This window comes from Myotis nattereri (genome assembly GCF_964212035.1).
Source record: "Myotis nattereri genome assembly, chromosome: 13".
NCBI lineage: Eukaryota > Metazoa > Chordata > Mammalia > Chiroptera > Vespertilionidae > Myotis > Myotis nattereri.
Window position 1 is genome coordinate 49,807,791 of NC_138088.1, and position 18,187 is coordinate 49,825,977.

The window sequence follows — 18,187 nt, forward strand, 5'->3', positions numbered from 1 at the left end:
GCGGCGTAAGTAATGACCATCCCAAATTCAAGATAGTGTCTACTATTGGCAATGGTGGGGGCCAGGGTGGATGGGGAGAGTGGATACCTAAGGAACATTTTGTGTGTTGGAATGTTTTCTGTCTTAAGCTTGGTGCCAAGTACACTTTTTTAATGTCTTAAATATTACATAGTGAAGCAAAAACTTAAACAGCAGTAGTAAATGTCTGCTTAAAATTTTATTCTGTAGCTAATATCACAATTTACTCAGTTTAAAACTCCCCTCCCTGTTATCGGATTATTTGTAATTTTCAACTGTGGACCTTAAATAATGAAATACTACTAAACATCTTTGGGCGTCAATTTTTGTCTGAATTTTAGCTCGCTTTCTTCAGATAGATTCATAGCATTGAATTATTGGGTTAAAGCATGTGGCTCTCAGGAGTACATATTACGTGGCTATCTTTCAACAGAGTTGTGTGACTTTAAGACAGTCATTGACACGTGTCCGTTCCACTTTATCTCACACCAGCACTGAAGGCTATTGTGTGTGTGTTTTTTTGAAATGTGCCACTTTGCTAGGCCAATATTTGTTGCTAATATATCTCTTTGATTACCAGCGAGATGGAACCTTCTCTCCAACTTTTCTGTTGGAGCTTTACTTTTAATCGAGGTGTATGTGTGAGCACAGGTTTTTGCAGACTCCCTTCTGTGTGGGGCCCTGTGGGAGGGTCTTGCTTACATGGGTGGGGGGACCACAGCTACCCACTGAGAGAGCCCTCTGGCCTCCTCGGGGAAAGCAGCTGTGCCTCTCGACCCCTATCTTCCTGCAGTGCCGCCAAGCTTCTGGACAAGAACCCGTTCTCGGTCAGTAATCCGACCCCCCTGCTTCCTTCGCCTGCCAGTCTCCAACTGGCTCAATTGCAAGCCCAGCTCACCCTCCACCGGCTGAAGTTGGCACAGACAGCTGTCACCAACAACACTGCGGCCGCCACCGTCCTGAACCAAGTCCTCTCCAAAGTGGCCATGTCCCAGCCGCTCTTCAACCAGCTGAGGCATCCGTCCGTGATCAGCGCCCCCCACGGCCACACCGGGGTGCCCCCACATGCTGCGAGCGTGCCCAGTGCCCGGTTTCCCTCTAACACAATCGCCTTCTCACCCCCAGGCCAGACACGAGGCCCGGGACCCTCTGTGAGCCTTCCCAGCCAGCCCCCCAACGCCATGGTGATGCATCCCTTCACTGGTGTCATGCCTCAGACCCCTGCCCAGCCGGCGGTCCTCTTGGGCATTGGCAAGACTGGGGCAGGTCCCGCCACGGCAGGATTCTATGAGTATGGCAAAGCCACCTCCAGCCAGGCCTTCGGCTCTGAAACGGATGGTCAGCCCATTTTCCTGCCGGCCTCGGCCTCTACCTCGGGCAGCGCGACCTATGAAGGGCAGTACAGCCAATCGGGGCAAGATGGCCAGGCTGCCTTTCCCAAAGACTTCTACGGAGCCAACTCCCAAGGCTCACACGTGGCAGGCGGGTTTGGGGCTGAGCCCACGGGGGGCCTGAAAGGGGAGGTAGGTCCACTGCTGCCGGGTCCAAATAGCCAGTGGGAGAGCCCCCACGGATTCTCTGGCCAGAGCAAGCCTGACCTCGCAGCAGGCGCCAGCCTGTGGCCTCCACCCCCGAGCCAGTCCTACGAGCTGTATGACCCCGAGGAGCCCACCCCAGACAGGACCCCTCCTTCCTTCGGGGGTCGGCTGAACAACAGCAAGCAGGGTTTCAGCGGTGCACGGCGGCGGGCCAAGGAGGAACCAGCGGTGCTGTCCGTGCGGCCCCTGCAGGCTCATGAGCTGAATGACTTTCATGGGGTGGCCCCCCTCCACCTGCCACACGTCTGCAGCATCTGCGACAAGAAGGTATTTGATTTAAAGGTGAGTCATCTAAGACCACGTAGGAGCCACCGATGGAGCCTGGGCGGGCTCACCACCACCACCATCCAACTCTCACTGTTTATGGGCGAGAAATTGGTACCTTTGGGGACTGGGGGACAAAATGTTGCCATCTATCCCCTTGATGACAACCACAGGTATTAGAACCAAAAGGAATTCCAGAAATGTATGAGGGCCAGTCCCTTGGTTTAAGGCAAGTAAGAAATTCTTAACCCATGTCTATAGCTGAGAAGCTGCGGCTGAGTGGGGGTGGGGAGAGAATCAAGTGACCCCGCCTGGGTTACAGAGAAGGGACTTGGGGACTAGACCCTCCCGCCTCCTTGAAGAAGGCTTTTCCTCTGTGGTACACGTAGAAGTTACATATATTATACTGGAGACAATATATTGTACTGAGTTTGAAAGCGGGGAGCAGTGAGCAGAATTTTGGATCAGGGGCAAGAGAAATTCTCAGGTAGGACCTAGATAAATGATCAAGAAGGCCTCAGCATCCCCATCTGCGAAATGGAGATGGAGCCTCCTGACACTGCCCAGTGGTTGTAACATGCTTCAGCTGCAGCAAAGTTCCATCATAGTGTCGTTTCTCCCCAACATGTATTGATGATGCAGCGAAATATTTCAAAGCAATAACAGCTAACATATGTTAAACCTTCCCCGTGTGTCAGCAGTAACTCTCCAAAGTTGGAACTGTTGCTATTCTCACTTTACAGAAGTGGAAACTGAGGCCCAGAGAGATGAAATGACTTGTCCGGGGCCCTGGGGCCCCGTAGCTAGAAAGCAGCAGAGTGGAGATTTGAATATGGGTCTGGCCCTCCCAGAGCATGTGCCTCTTAAGCTCCGCTGCCTTCTGTCTCTCCTCCCGTCTGCATTTCCTAACGATGCCTCCTGAGTGGGAGTCACACTGCTGTCATTCCCCTCTGCTTGGATGCATCGTGTCTCTCAGGTGGGACACAGCCTCTCACCTCTAGTCCCTGGAGGGGGCTGGCTGACATGAGAGGTGATGGAGAGCTTTGTCTCTCCTAAGCCTTTCCTAAGGCTTTGCAGTTAGTTCACTGTGATTGCACCTGCTCGATTCTCCCAACTGGATGTAGACATGGGCTGGAGGTGCGGTGGGACTAAGGGTCCACTGAGTAGGGGAGAAGGACACAGGTTTTTGAATCTGGGCTTCTGTAGAGGATGGGCATGGGCTGTGCAGGTAGGATGGAGAGCAGGAGCTGGTCAGGAGTCTGGGAGGGAGAGGAGGCGGGGAAGAGATGCATCGGCAGGGTTGGTCCAGCCTCCCGATGCGCTGAGATCCTGCCTGGCCTGGGAAGCCTGCACTTACCCTGCCTTCCCGTGGACTCAGTTCTGCTTCCGTCATTTTTCTTTCCTTCTGGCCTAGGACTGGGAGCTGCATGTGAAAGGGAAACTCCATGCTCAGAAATGCCTGGTCTTCTCTGAAAAGTAAGTGCTGTCCAGGAGAACAGGTTCATGCACGCGCCCAAGAAATCCTCACAGAACACCTGCTGCATGCCATGAGAACAGCACAGCCAAGTCCCTGTCCCAAGGAGCTAACACTTAAGGGGGGGAGGGCTCAGATGATAAACAACATGAACAGTGAATCACATGGCGTCCATGGGGGTAGATGCTAAGCAGAAAACATCAGGACAGAGGCAGGGGTGTGTGTGTGTGTGTGTGTGTGTGTGTGTGTGTGTGTGTGTGATCCTTGCAGAGACATCTCAGGAGAGGATGGAAGGGGCTCATGGCTACTTGGGGACGTGCACTCCTGGCCATCCATGGAGAATGCAAGTTCCAAGGCCCTGGCTTGGCCCTGGAATGCTCCGGCAGCATCGGTGTGACCAGCGCGGAGTGCCCGGTGAGGAGCCAGGAAAATGCCAGAGCCCAGATCCTGAGCCCTTGGGCTTGTCGTAAGGACTTTCACTTTTGCTTTGAGTGTGACTGGAGCGTTGGTGGGCTGAGCGAAAGAGGGGTGTGCTCTGGCTCTACTGACCAGGCCCCTGGCTGCTGTGCTGAAAATAGTGGAGAGCAAAGGCAGGTGCCCAGAGACCAGTGAGGAGGGGCTACAGATTTCCACAGAGAAGAGGATGCTGGCCCAGGGACACAGGACCGAGGGTGGGGTTCAGTGTTTTGAAATGAGCGTATTCAGAAGGCCTCCCTTTCTTATTCACAATAGCCTCAAAGGTGGAAGCAACCCAAAGGTCCCCACCACATGAACAGGCAAAAACAGTGTGGGACACACTACACTGGGATATTATTTGGCTTTAAAAGGAAAGAATTGCATGCTCCAACATGGGTGAACCTTGAGGACATTACGCTCAGTGAAAGAAGCCAGACACCTAAGGACAAAAGCTGTCTGATTCCACTTGTAGGAGGTACTGAGAGTCATCAGATTCATAGAGACAGAAAGCAGAGTGATGGTTGCCAGGGCCCGGGGCCGGGGAAGTGGAGAGCTCTTGTTTAATGGGTTGAGAGTTTCAGTTTTGCAAGATGAAAAGAGTTCTGGAGATGGTTGGTGGAGATGGTTGCAAAAACAATGTGAATGTGGTTAACGCCACTGAATTGTACGCTTACAAATGGTGAAGCAGGTAAATTTTCTGTTGTGTACATTTTAATACAATGATTTCAGAAAGGTTTTCTCTGGCTCCCCATTTTTTTTTTTTACTGTGGTTAAACTGATGTAAAATGTAAAATGCAGTGGTATGTACACATTCACAAGGCTGTGCAAATATTACGACTGTCTAGTTCCAGAACATGTTCATCGCTCCCACACCCAGTTGCCCCCAAACCCATTAGGCAGCCACTCCTCATTCCCCTTCTTCCCAACCCCTTACAACCCCCAATCTGCTTTCTATCTCTGTAGATTTGCTTTTCTGAACATTTCATATAAATGAAATCATATCCTACGTAGCCTGTTGTTACTGGCTTTTTTCACTTAGCACAGTATTTTCAGCTTCATCCCCATCACAACATATACCACCTTTTTATGGCTGAATAGTATTCATATCTGTGTGTGTGTGTGTGTGTGTGTGTGTTCACCTTTTCTGTATCTATAAATCAATCTTTTGATCTATATTCAGAGCGTTTCTTCTACCCTCTGGCTCCTGTGAATAGTGCTGCTATGAGCATTCATGTGTGCGTTTTTGTTTAAACATTGATTTTAAACTATTTTGAGTCTATTCCTAGGAGTGGAATTTCTGGGTCATATGGTAGTTCTTTATTTAACTTCTTGAGTAACTGGTTCCCCTTTCCACCCTACTCCAGCGCTGCTGTCCGGTGTGTTCTCGGTTCGGCAGAGGGAACTCTGTGTGCCTCTCCCAACAGCACGGCTGTTTATAACCCTGCTGGGAATGAAGGTGAGCGAGGGCTACAGGTCGGCAGCTGGAGCCACAGATCAGCTTCCCAAAGGCTTAACACATCATATCTGCGATAACCAGACTTACCTTCCGTGTCCTTATGCGTCTATAAGGCAGAGCCCAGGGCCCTGAAATGCATGGGGCCTGCTGTCTGGGCTCTTGGACATTTTCTGGCCTATTTTATTTTATTTATTTTTGAAAAAATATGTTTTATTGATTTTTGAGAGAGAGGAAGGGAGAGGGATAGAAAGATAGAAACATGGATGAGAGAGAAATATCGATAGGCTGCCTCCTGCAATGGAGCCCGCAACCTGAGCATGTGCCCTGACTGGGAATCGAACCGTGACCTCTTGGTTCATAGGTCGACACTCAACCACTGGGCCACACTATCCGGGCTTTCTTACCTATTTTAGACATAAAGCTTTGTTGGTTATCTACATGCCTAGAGGTATAATCATGACAATCATTAATCACTATGTTAAGGGGGAAATTCCATTTTTCCCTCCCCATGTATGTCCTAACAGTGACTTTTGAAGGTAAAGAACTAGGTTTTCACCCAGTTTTGTGTAATTTGTCATTTAGATTATGCCTCAAATCTTGGAACATCATATGCAGCCATTCCAGCAAGGTCATTTGCTCAGTCAAATCCCGCCTTTCCTTCGACTTCCCCGGGGACAAATGTGAGTACAGAACGTTTTCTCCATGTCATTGTCATCACTAGGGCGTTTGCATCCCCTGCTGTGGCTGGGTGTCAGGTGCAGAGGGACCTGGGAAGGAGCTGGTGTGGCCGTGGCTTTGCTCAGTGCAGGAAAACATGTCCCTGGACAGAGGTCAAGACTTGTGTAATTCAGTCCAGCGAGTATCGAAACACGCGGATAAAAATGCTGATATACATTTTTAAAATCAAAGGCACTCACAGACTTTCTAGCATTCAGCACTGGTTTAAAAAGAATAAGTTTGTGTGTGTGTTTTTAAGACGTTGGTATTTTATTGAAGTGGACCGTTTCCTGGGAGTGGGTAATTCTGAAACGTGAAGCAGTAATGTGTCTGAAAGTAATGACCTTGCACTCCTGCTATGTTGGCCCCTGGGGAAATGGCTGCTTCTGTATAATACTGTGTTTTTAGTTGTGTTTGTGTGCAGTCTCCTCTCTCTGCAACATGCTCTTTAGTCCCCCAACGCTCTAAAGCTCGGCCCTCCTTTTCCAATAGTTATGGCGACACTTTTTCTCTCCTTGTTTTCCCACTGTGTGTAGCCTTGTCCCCAGGAGCTGTCTGCCTTTCCGTTCTCTGGGAACACGTGGAAGGGGCTGGGAGACACAGAGCTGCCTGTAAAACAAAATGCATTTGCTAGAGGGCGTGTGTCTGTGTGTTTTGCCTATATTTTTTGAATTCTCGATATGAGCAGCTGCAGCCTCTTTCTCTCGTCTCCTGCAATGAGCGAGCACAAGCTCACAGCAGCAGGCTCCACGTGCTGTCCCTTCCATGTGTCTTCTCCTCCACGTGCCATGCCGGGCATGTGTGCAGACTTTCAAAGGGCAAGCTGAGCAGTGTAGGTGTGAGGCCGGGGGATGAGTGAGGGGACAGTGAGGAGGTTCGTGAGAGGAAGTGAGGCCCGCCTGGGCTGAGATTTCTATTCGTCTGTTTGTTTGCGATGTTTAATAGCAGTGCTTCACAAGGGATCCCCTGGCTGTAAGCCCAGGTTTCGGAGAAAGAGAATTTTGTGGTTTCCCTCTCTGCACCTCCATGCTCAGGGCCCACCTGGTCAGTGGCAACTTAGGGTCAGATCCAGGAGGACAGAATGGCTGGGTTCAAGGAGCCCTGTCCTTTGTCTTTGATTACATGACCTTGCGTCCCAATGGGGGTGCTGGCAGCTTCAGAACCTTCCCCAGGGCTGTTTCTCCATCCTGTAGACCATGGAGGCATCTCCGTGCCCACAACCCGCCCGGAGACCCGGCTCTGAGGGGAGGGGACTGTGACCAAGATGGGGCGGGGGCGGGGACGGGTCAGGAGGCAGGTGGGCCAGGGGTCTGGGCACAGTAAAGGAAGCTGGTGGCCAAGAGCTCCTTACAAAGGGGAGGGGCTGAGGAGAGGAAGGACAGGACTACTCTTCCTGTGTCCTGTGCCTCAGCCCCATCCTCCGGGACTGACCAGCGAACCAGAGGCTTCTCCTACGGATGTGGAGCCAGGAGGCCAAGTTCATGTTCCTGGTCTGGAGCCCACCAGCTGCGTGGCCTCAGGCAATCACTTCCCCGAGGCTCCATTTCCTTAAACAGGGACAATACTCCTCTACTAATGACTTTCAAAGGTAGAGGGCTAGGTGTTCACCCGGCTTGGGTAATTGATTATTTTGATGATGTGTCAAATCTTAGAACATTGTTCGTGGTTGTCTAAGCACAATCTCCTGATGCAGTGGTCGGAGCTGGAAGGTGGGAGCGAAGCTGGGGTAGACCTGAGTTGTCCTGCCATTGTGGGATCAAATGGGAGCATGTGTGTGACAGTGATTTGGAAACCATGCAGCGCATAAGTAACTGGCTATTGTTGAGTAATGAGCCCTTTTAACCTGCCCTGGGAAACCTGTGCTGTCCAGGGCTGGCTCTGTGTGCTAGCTGTGAGTTTGGGCAAGTCTCAGGGTTCCTCATGCTCCAATCTGTCCAGTGATCTCTGTAGCCATAGCTGCTCCCCCGAGAGATGTTGGGAGGCTGCCTTTCCTTACGTGCAGGGCAGGCACGAGCCATCTGCTGACCGGGATTATTCGTGAGTACAGTTTCCTCCAGATGCCGAGAGACAGGGAGGCCATCTGGCTTGAGCCCAAGGAGAAGCAACGCACAAGAAACATTTTGCTTTCTGCACCGGAGGCCGCAGGAAGGACACGGAGAGCCCCGGACAGTGTAGGGCGATGATGATAACAGTGGCGGACATTCGAACAGTGCTGAATGCATTCTTAGCATTTTTGTGTGTATGAGCTCATTTCATCCTCCAGACAGCCGTGTGAGGTGGGGAAACCGAGGTGGAGGGCCACTAAGTGCCTTGCTCAGGTCACGCAGCTGGTAAATGGAGGCGTGGGGACTTGAGCACAGGTGTCCTGGCTCTAGAGACCTCACCGCTCAGGCCCCCGCCCCCCACCCCGAGGGTTTCTGTGTTCTCCTCCTTGCTGTGACTGTCTCTCTAGTAAGCTCCCTCCGCTCCCCCAACTCCCACCCCACCAGCTGCTTAGTAGGATCTGAGGCTACCTTAGGGATGCCAGTCCTTCCTGGGCCTTGGCCAGCCATCAGCCATGGAGCAAGGTATAGAGGCCAGTTGAATCCAGCACCCAAATGCTTTGCCCCCAGGACAGTGTCTCCCAGGAGGAACTCAGACGTTTGAAGGCATTTTCTGCAGATCCAGTGGAGGTAGAGAGGCATTGTTTGACTGTTGTTATCATTATACATTCTGTGAGGTATTGTTGGTCACATGAGCCTCGCCTAGGATAACTGGGAGCCAAGGACAAAGCCTGCCCAGCCATGTGCCATTAGTGGCCTGATGGCCATGTCCTCCTGTAGGCCTCCGGCCCTCTCATTTGCCATTTCTGGCAAATGGAACTGATTGAGGTGCGCCTCCCTTTAGGCAAACCTGAAGAACAAAAATATTGACATTTGAAGACAGGCTGAGAAATGAAGGGTGGACGAATCCGCTACTGAAAGGTAATTTACAAGGCTCCTTTAGAGCAGGGGCACCCCTCACGGAAATTGTTGATTTTTTTTTTTTTCCTGCTTACAAATACTGACCTCCAAAGATAAGCAGCTACATCAGGGGCAAAGGACACTTTGCCATTGAGCTCCTTGTGCGTATTCATTTCCATGGTCTTTTCTGCTTACAAAATGTATGCTTTTTGTGAAAATCAAAACGGAAAAGACAAATTAAATGAGCGATGGAAATTCCTCCCGGATCTCCCTACGGCCCCCATGAGAACCCATGAAGTCTCTGCTGGGCTTTCTGCAGAAGCATTTCCCCGTCTCATTCCACTTCCGCACATCTTTCCAGAAGCACATTTTGCTGCAGACCAGCCCGGGCCTCTGCCGTGGTCGCATCACTATTGCTTGTGCAGCAAAGAGCGGTCCCTGCTTCTAAAGCTCCCTGTTCTTAAGCAGAACACAGTGACCGGGACTTTGGGCGTGAGCCCTCAGACGGTCTCCGAAGGGTCACATGGGGTAAAAGGATCGCAGATCCCGTCTACTGCTTCCACCCGCCCAGGCCTGGCTGCGAAATTGATACTTGTCTCGCCTCTGTGGGAGCACCAGCCTCCCTTTCCGTGTCGCTTGTTGACGGAGATGGGGAGGGGGTGACTTGTGTGTGCCCCAGCCCCTCCTCGCCCATCCCAGGGTCCCCGGGGGAAGGTGTTCACTTTCGCTGGAAGCTCTGCCATTGACTGAGTGGTGGCACTTTGTCTTTGGCTGACAGAGTCGCCATAAATAGAGTAATCAGGTTTCCTGAGCGGGCCTTCAGGGCCTTCTCGGGGGCTGTAAATAGTTTCCTTGCACCTGCCCAAGATGGACTTGGCCTGCTGGCTGTCCCCATAAAACCGCAGGGACGTTTTCACAGCCACCTTGGGGACGATTTAGTGCCAGCACCACAGATGTGCCTCCCCGTCTGCGAGGATACAAATCGTTTTTATGGTTTCTTTCTCACCGGGCCGCCACACACCAGGAAACTTGTGTAAATAAGGAAACCGAGGCACGGGGAAGCATACGTGTTTGTGGAAGGCCAGAGGTTGCCCCTCAGGTTGCAGGCTGTTTCCTGGAACATCTGGCTTCCCGGGCCCGTGGTTCGGAGCACTGTGGTCCCCTGGCTTCCAGAGCACGAGGAGGAGCAATTCGTGCGACACATGATGCCCACCCCTCTCCCACCAGTCCAGCTCTGTCCCTGCTCCTGTCCCCTCCGTCGGGGCCACCTTGTGCATTTTCAAAGAGAACAAAGAGCCAGGAAACAGACGTGGGTGGGTTTTGTTCTCTTTTTCGTTTACTTTTTACAGATCTTAATTATGTTTTCTTGTTGCAAAAGTAGTACAAACACAGTCTAAAAAATCCAGTCACAGACACGTAAACAATAGAAAATGTAACCCTGCAGAGAAAACTGAAGGTAGATGTCTTTTACTCTAATTATGGGTTTCTGGCTAGTGGACATCTGCTGGCGCAATTACCAAGAGTATATATTTTTGCACAAATCAGATAACACCATATACGCTGTTGTGCAGGATGGTTTATTTCACGTAACATGAGCTCACAATACATATTTTAATTGATTTCTAGCCATCTTCTTGCATCTGAACACAAAACCCTATCATATATGTAACATTGTCTATTGTATGCATTTACCATAATTTATCAAGTCCATGTTTGATTGATTTTTCAGTGAAGCCTGAGTTGTAATCACAAACCTAGCACTATTCCATTCCCCACAAATTAAGTTCCTTAAGTTCTCCCAGGCTTCTGTGTCCACATACGCAGTGATGGGTGTGGACCAGATAACCTCCCAGTTTAAGATTCCGTGACTCTAAGGATTACATGTTGCACCACCCAGACACCCGTAGGCTAGTCTGGCACAAATAAAAGTAGATTTACTCTAAGTCAAAGCTAATATGCTTTATAAAATATTTGAAAGTGTCAATAAAGACATCTGTGTCTATCCTCCAAGAGCCATAGCTGTGGAACCCACGCCCTTTTGCTATCTGTACAATATGTTCTAAATCAACACCACGAGGAATAAATATTTGCCCTGGTTCTGTCCTCACGTGTCTCTAGCACAAAACCAACAGAGGCCGGCAGACCAAGTGCCAGGTGAAATTAGGACACGCCTAAAGGAGATCAGTGTGGAGCACAGAAATTGTTTATTGAAGATCAAGCTCCTATTTGTGGCTCTAGCAAGCACTTGGGGAGACTTCTCCCCACCCCCAGGCCTATTGCCCTCAGCCACACTTTTATTGCAACTCTGTGAGTTATTTGAACTGGGCCTGTTCTCTGAACTCACCTGCAGAGCCTGTTCTCACCTGCATCGGAGGGCACGGAAAGGTCTGAATCTTGCTACACAAGTCTGTTTGCTCCTTTCATATTTCCATCTATAAAGAGTTTGTGGGTGAGGTGAGAGATCTGGGACCCAGCCACATGAACCATTAGAAGCAGCTTCTGATTTTAAGAGAATGACCCCAGCATGTGAAAATGGACAACCCAGGCCCCTGATCACTTGGGGTTGGGGTTGGGGGGGTGAAGGGTGGGGGTTAGGGGCCATAGCAGTGCTGGCCTGCAGGCCTATTGAAGCATTCCCCCAGGCTGGGAAAGGATGACTGTCCCTTTAGGTTAGTAATTAGGGCTTTAGTGACAACCCTTGACACTTTAGCTCTCTTAGAGATTCAACCTGGGATTGGAAATTTTCAAATGCATCTGTCACATGTGTGCCTCCTAGAAGCTCAGCAGGCAGAGCAGCGGGTGGGAGGTTAATGGGGCCCATCAACACCTCACACCAAAAATTCAAGTTGGCCCGAGGTCCTGTGATTCTCTCTAAATCTATCTGCTCCTGCTCTAGAGACAGCTTTTAAAATGTATTTTTGGTAACTTTTAATTGTAATATAATTCAGAATTACAAGTAAGTTTAAGGACCATCCATATGCCTTTTACCCAGAGTCACTACTTTTCATTGGACCCCACTGATCCTTCTCTCTCTGTCTTTCTGTCTCTGGGTGTGTGTCTCAATAATCAGTCTGTCTGTTCATTTCTATCTGTCCATCCATCTCTGTCTATCCATCTAGTCATTTATCCATCCGTTCATCCATCTCTGTTGATCTTTCACCCATCTATGCAATCATCTATGCCTGTGTTCTCTTGAACGATTGGGGACAGTATATCTCTTCACCCCTAACTATGTCAGTAGGAATTTCCTAAGAACACAGACTTTCTCATACATAATCACAGTACAGTTATATCCCCACTAACCCCCTCAGTCTAGAATCACCACGCACATTCTTATACTGTGGGCGGAAAAGGAGCCAGCTGGACGCCAGGCATTGCACCAAGGCACTTTACATACATTGTGGCAGTCTTGTCTTCTGAACAGGCATGTGGGATCAATTTTTATTTTCCTTTGATTTATAGACAGGCCAGCTCAGGCTTAGAGAAATTCATCACTTGCCCAAGGTGGGTCCCGCGGGAGCAGATTCTGATCCAGGTCTATCTGACACTCCCATGGCCCTGGCACTGGTGCCTGGAGTCCATGAGGCACACACTTGATGTGTGTCTGCCCTTGAAGAGGGACCGGGCCCGTGTCCCCTTTGCTCATCTCAGGATATCATGTCCACTGTTGTAGGCACTGGACACAGGGTCACTCAGGGAATGGCAGAGCTCATCAGCAAGGTGCTCACTGCGTGGGGCTCATCTTCAGCCCTTTAAAGATGAGGCCACCACTGACACAGATAAGCATGTCTGAAAGATGGACGTGCTTGTGACTGTATTTATGCTGACACTGATGCTCGCATAGGGAGGGAAGACAGACATTGTACTCACTGGGACAGAGAGTGGGAAAGACATAGGTTTCCTGTTTATGCCCAGCATGGTTGGGGAAAGTTATCATTATCCTGGATTTTAGAGTTTTGCTTGGCAAGGCGTCTGGGAGGAATGGAATTTTAAAACTTAGAGCCACATAAGCATGGATATTTTACATCTGGAAAGGACTTCAGACGTATAGGCCACCTCCCTCATTCCAGACACTGGGAAACTAATGCCTAGAATGGAAAACTGGTTTGCTCCTGTCACGTACCTAATCAGTGAGTCCAGACCCCCTGTCTTCCGGAATTATGTTCGCTCCACTACCTCAGGAAGTCCGAGCTTTTCTCAGCCAAAATCCCTTTTAATGATTTACTTCTACCTCAAGCAGCCACTATCCTGCATTCCATGTTTGGAAAAGTACTGGATCTGCCAAAGTACTTATATTAGTGAGTAATTAACTAGCCACCCATTTTTATTCATCAGAAACACAGACACGCCAGTCAGATTGTCTAATCAACCTAAGATCTAACCAGGGTGCCATATGGATAGAGTCAAGAAACTCAAAGTATGACCTCAACTCGGGTTTTTTAAATGTCAAATATTATGACCCTCCCTTCAGATATTATGATATAGAGACCCCTTAAGGACTTGTCAGAGGACCTGGGCTGGGAATTCGTGTACAGCATGATGCTGCTCAAGGGCACTCAGGGTTGCCTGTGTCCCCAGTGAACAAATTTTACTCTCGATGGACCACCTAAAGTCCACTCTTCCTTCCTCACCTTCCTGCTTCCCTCCCTGCCTAACATTCTCACTCATCATTTGAATTTGCCATAGCGCCTACAGCAATAATTGCTACGTCTATATAAAGTGTTTAAGTGTATATATATATATATATATATATACACACATATATATGTATATATATGTATATATATATATATATCTCGAATCAAATATGATTTTGAACCTATTTGGGTTTAATAAAGAGATATATTAGCTTGATGGCAGAAAAGAATGCAGCCTAAACTGTCCTAAACAGAGTATTTGCAAAGGAATATGCAGGCACACCTTGGAGATTTTGTGGGTTCGTTCCAGACCAAAGCAGTAAAGCGAATTGCAATAAAGCGAGTCACACTAACACTGTTGTTTCCAGTACATATGTTTATACTGTGGTCTATAAAGTGTGCAACAGCATTTTGGAAAAAACAACAACAATGTACACAGCTTAATCTAAAAAGACTTTATTGCTAGAAAATGCTAGCAACGATTATTGGAGCCTTCAGAGTCGTATCCTTTTGTGGGTGGAGGGTCTTGCCTGCAATGTGTAAAAAACACAGTGCTACGGTGCGCAATCAAACGAGGTATGCCTGTAACTCATACAACATTGTTTTATAAGTGGATGGGGTTTGTCACATGCAAAGAAGCCAGGCACAACGCAAAGCAAACCCTTAACACAGAGATTCTCAAGGTTTTCAGATCTCAAAGATTTTCATTTCATGGCTGACTCAGAAAATGATAAACCGAAGAGGCCGCTTGTGGTCGCTGGAGGTACTTGGCCTCCACCTGAGGGGTCAGTATCCTGGCATCCCGAGATCCCATCTGCAGTTCGCCAGTTGGGAAGCCCATATGAACATAATTAAGTGGAGGAATATTAAAGATCTCGTGATTACCTTAAAGGACAACAAAAGGCTCAGTAAAATCCAACTTCTATTTCTAACTGAAAATCTTGGCAGGAAAAAAGCGCTCATGGAATGCATTTAAAAATTTCAGTGCAAACCTTAATGGAGACCATTCATTGCAGGGCCTCTCTAACGAGGCCTGCAGCATGAATTCGTCTGGTTATTGGGTGACTGGCAGCTGCAAAGGTGTTTGTTCTTCCGAGGCCGTTCCACCGCCCGCAGCAGCGTTTGTTGCACTCTCACGCCAATAAAAGCCTCTCCAGTCGCTTTTTCAGCCTGAAGGAGACAATGAGAGAGGCGCTGGCCCTTGTGCCGGTCACTAGGCAACTGGAGAGGGGATCGGCCCCGAACCGCCCTGCGTGTCTGCTCTGCTGTCCAAGCACACGTTAGCCCAGGCCAAGCACACAAAGTCACATGTGGCAGAAACGTGCCCCGCTGGGAGGCAGTGGGTCAGAGCGCCCAGCCTCAGCCCTCCTGTTGATAAACTCAGAGGACCAGCCACTTGGTCTCGACTGGGCCTGTGTCTTTTTGTGGACCGCCGACCCTGATGAGAGGCACTGATATTCCCTCTGAAGAGCCCTGCTCCTGTCATCCCTGGAGAGCCCTGGGGCCCACCTGGGTCACACCACGAGTCCTGTTCTCCCTCGGGAAAGTGTTAGATGGCAGATGGGGAGATCTGAAAGGGGCACTTGGGTTTCTCCATCTCAGGGCTGAACCATAAAAGGAACTTCTTATCGTTTCTAATTGTCCTCAGCCCAGATGGGAGAAGGGAGGGCTTTCTGTGGTCAAATTACCCAGGTATTAGCCCTTGTTAGCCCTCCGACTTTCCCACTGTTGCCTTAGCAAGTCAGCCCCCTCATTCATGTAATTAGATGTTGAAGTTCACTTTATCGTAGAAAATGGTGATTATGCAAATGCAGGCTATGCTGTTAGAGGGTGTTTTGGGTTTGGAAAATTGCATCCTTCTCATGCACGTTGGGTTGGCTTATGATTTCACTAATTCTCAAACCTTCTGGAGACTCAGACTGATTAAGGTTTGCACAGACCAAACAGACACACTTCCTTCCTCGGAGAGCTTTGATTAGGCCCTGGGTTTGGCTTCAAAACTGTTCCTTAGAGGTGCCTTGGGATTGCTGGCTAGTGTGGCAGCAGGGTGCTGGACCCCAAGCTCTGTGCAGAGCAGCAACTCTTTTTTTTTTTTTTTAAGAGCAGCAACTCTTATGTGTCCCATATGTTAGCCTGGTGAGCAAGCTTTTGTTTGAAGGAAGGATCCCAAAGATCAACAGAGCTTTGAAAACCAGTTCCTTAAACCGCTGTTGCTGTGAATGTGTATGTCAATGCATGGGGACCCCACAAATCCTGTCTATGCTCTCGTTTTCCTTACTGGAATTTTAAAAAATTATAAGTGAGATGATATGAGGTATGTAAGGAAAAGGTTAAACATCGCTTCCCTTCCTCCCTTCCTATTCTGCTCTTTGTAGATACCCAGTGTTGATAAGTATCCTCCCATAATACCTTTCGCTTCTGGTCTGATATCCTTTAACAGCTTTTCCTTTGGGGAAAATTTTAAACAGAACAGGCAAGACTAGTATAAGTAGCTCTGTATCCCCATCCCCCAATTTCAATAATTACCAAAATTTTATAACATTTGCATCGTCTATCTCTTTCTCGTATATTTTTAAAATTTTATTTTTTAAATATGTTTTTATTGATCTTTAGAGAAAGAGGAAGGGAGGAGGAGAGAAATAGAAACATTGATGAGAGAGAAACATCAGCATCGATCAACTACCTCCTGCACACCCACTGCTAGGGATTTTCCTGCAACCCGGGCGTGTGACCTCTTGGTGCATGGGTCAATACTCAACTACTGAGCCACACCGGCTGGGCTCTTTTTCATGCATTTTTAATTTATTTTTTGTTTTGTTTTACAAAAATGGCATGCTAATCAGCAACCTGTCTTTTTACCTAATTTATCTTTAACATTATTTCTTGTCAGCTTATCTACCTCCTCCTTTTAATGGCTATGTAGTTTTCCATTGTTTGCTTGAACCACCATTACCTCAACCGTCCCCTATTTTGGACATCCAGGCTGTTTCCAATTTTTTTTTGTCATCTTCTAAATTACTGTGACTAATATTCATGTACATAAGTATTTACATTCTGATGCATTTATGGATTGCCAAAAGTGGGGTGGCAGGATCAAGGCTATGTATATTTTAAGTTTTATTAACTATTGCTCATGTATAGTCTCAAAAGATAACCTCCCACCAGCAACATTGGCTTATTTCCTCAAAGCCCTGGATGTGATTGTTCATTAAAAATGTTGTGAATCTGTTGTGTAAAGAGATGGCATAAAATCCATGCCTTATGTGTGTGTGTGTGAGTGAATCCTTTTCTGCATTAATTTTGTGAATTGTAGTTTTGCGATCATTATTTGGGGGGAGAGAGCCATTAGGAACGACCGGAATGGAGGCCAAGAGGGAAATGTCTTTTGCAGACCCGCCACTGCTCTTTGTTTCTATTAGTTTGTACAGCGGAAAACGGGCACTGGCCGCGTGGTGCATATCTGCAATCTTCCCGAGGGGAGCTGCACTGAGAATGACGTCATTAACTTGGGGCTGCCCTTTGGAAAGGTCACCAATTACATCCTCATGAAGTCTACTAATCAGGTAGGTCTGGGCACTTTCACACGGGTATGTACCAGAGAGATCACAAATTGGTGGTTTATCCATACTAACGATACATATTTTTTTAATTATTGGTGTGTGTTTTTTTAAAGAAGCTGTCCTTAGCATAAAGAGGTATTGCACAGCTGGACTTCCATTGGTCTTAACCAACAAACAGAGGTGACGTTTTGTCTCCCTTGTTTCACCTTACCCTTCTTGTGATGGTTACAGGCCTTTTGTAAGTTGCCTAGAGGCGAGGAGGTGCTTTGGAATGAGGTACTCAATAGCATAGAAAAGCCGGCCCCCCAAATAGATATCCAATCTTCTGAACTAATGTCAGTCTTGCCTTCTAAGCTTCTCATAGCTAAGAGCCTGGATTTTGAGCCAGCCAGCAACTGACTTGGGAGCAAGAATTTTCATGGATCCTTGGTGTTACCCTCTGAGGCCCAATAGGTGGGAATTGATGGATGCTGGAAAGTCTAGGAACTAAGGGGATGGACTGAGTCCTTGGGAGTACGTGTTTGTCTTCATTTCTAAAGTCAGAGGGAGAGTTTTACAGAGAATGGACAGAAATAAGAATTTTTGTATTTGGTTGTTAATAAATATTTTTACTTTGTGAATCAGAGGAACAGGCATAAAAGAAATTCTTTTCTTAATTAAAGCATGAACCTTGGAGACTCAAAGCCACATCGAATCCCCAATGGTCTTCCTCTATCAGCTTGGGCTTAGATAGCTCACCTTGTCTCTTTGTTCCTATTTCTCATAATTCTATTTTGGGTAAATATCCAAAATTCAGCCTGTAACAGTAGTGCAGTGAAAGTCATTGAAATAATATTATTTGCATTTGACAGGCTAGAGCTAGAGGTGCTAAAATGTTTGCATGAACAAAGTGGCAATTAGAAAGCTGGGTGGCAGAATTTGAAAAAAACTCTAAGTAATCTTGACTCCTACTCTCCCACACTCTGCCAAAGACTGTGACAGCGTGGAGAAAAGCATACCTCACTTAAACAACAAATGTGAGGGAAGGAGGAAGAAGACTTTGTTCAAGGCAGTGGGAGAGTTGGC

General features: G+C 48.0%; 1 protein-coding gene across 1 annotated transcript in view; it reads left to right on the forward strand.

Moving 5' to 3' along the window:
* The window catches only part of RBM20 (RNA binding motif protein 20), a gene marked incomplete at its 5' end in the record, with an annotated part of 174,696 nt that overhangs the window by 124,629 nt on the left and 31,880 nt on the right, over positions 1-18,187 (forward strand). The window contains 5 exons of the mRNA XM_081104738.1: positions 812-1,898; positions 3,295-3,356; positions 5,175-5,266; positions 5,849-5,946; positions 16,982-17,125. Of these exons, the coding sequence (XP_080960864.1) occupies positions 812-1,898; positions 3,295-3,356; positions 5,175-5,266; positions 5,849-5,946; positions 16,982-17,125 (1,483 nt within the window). The remainder of the gene's footprint in view (positions 1-811; positions 1,899-3,294; positions 3,357-5,174; positions 5,267-5,848; positions 5,947-16,981; positions 17,126-18,187) is intronic.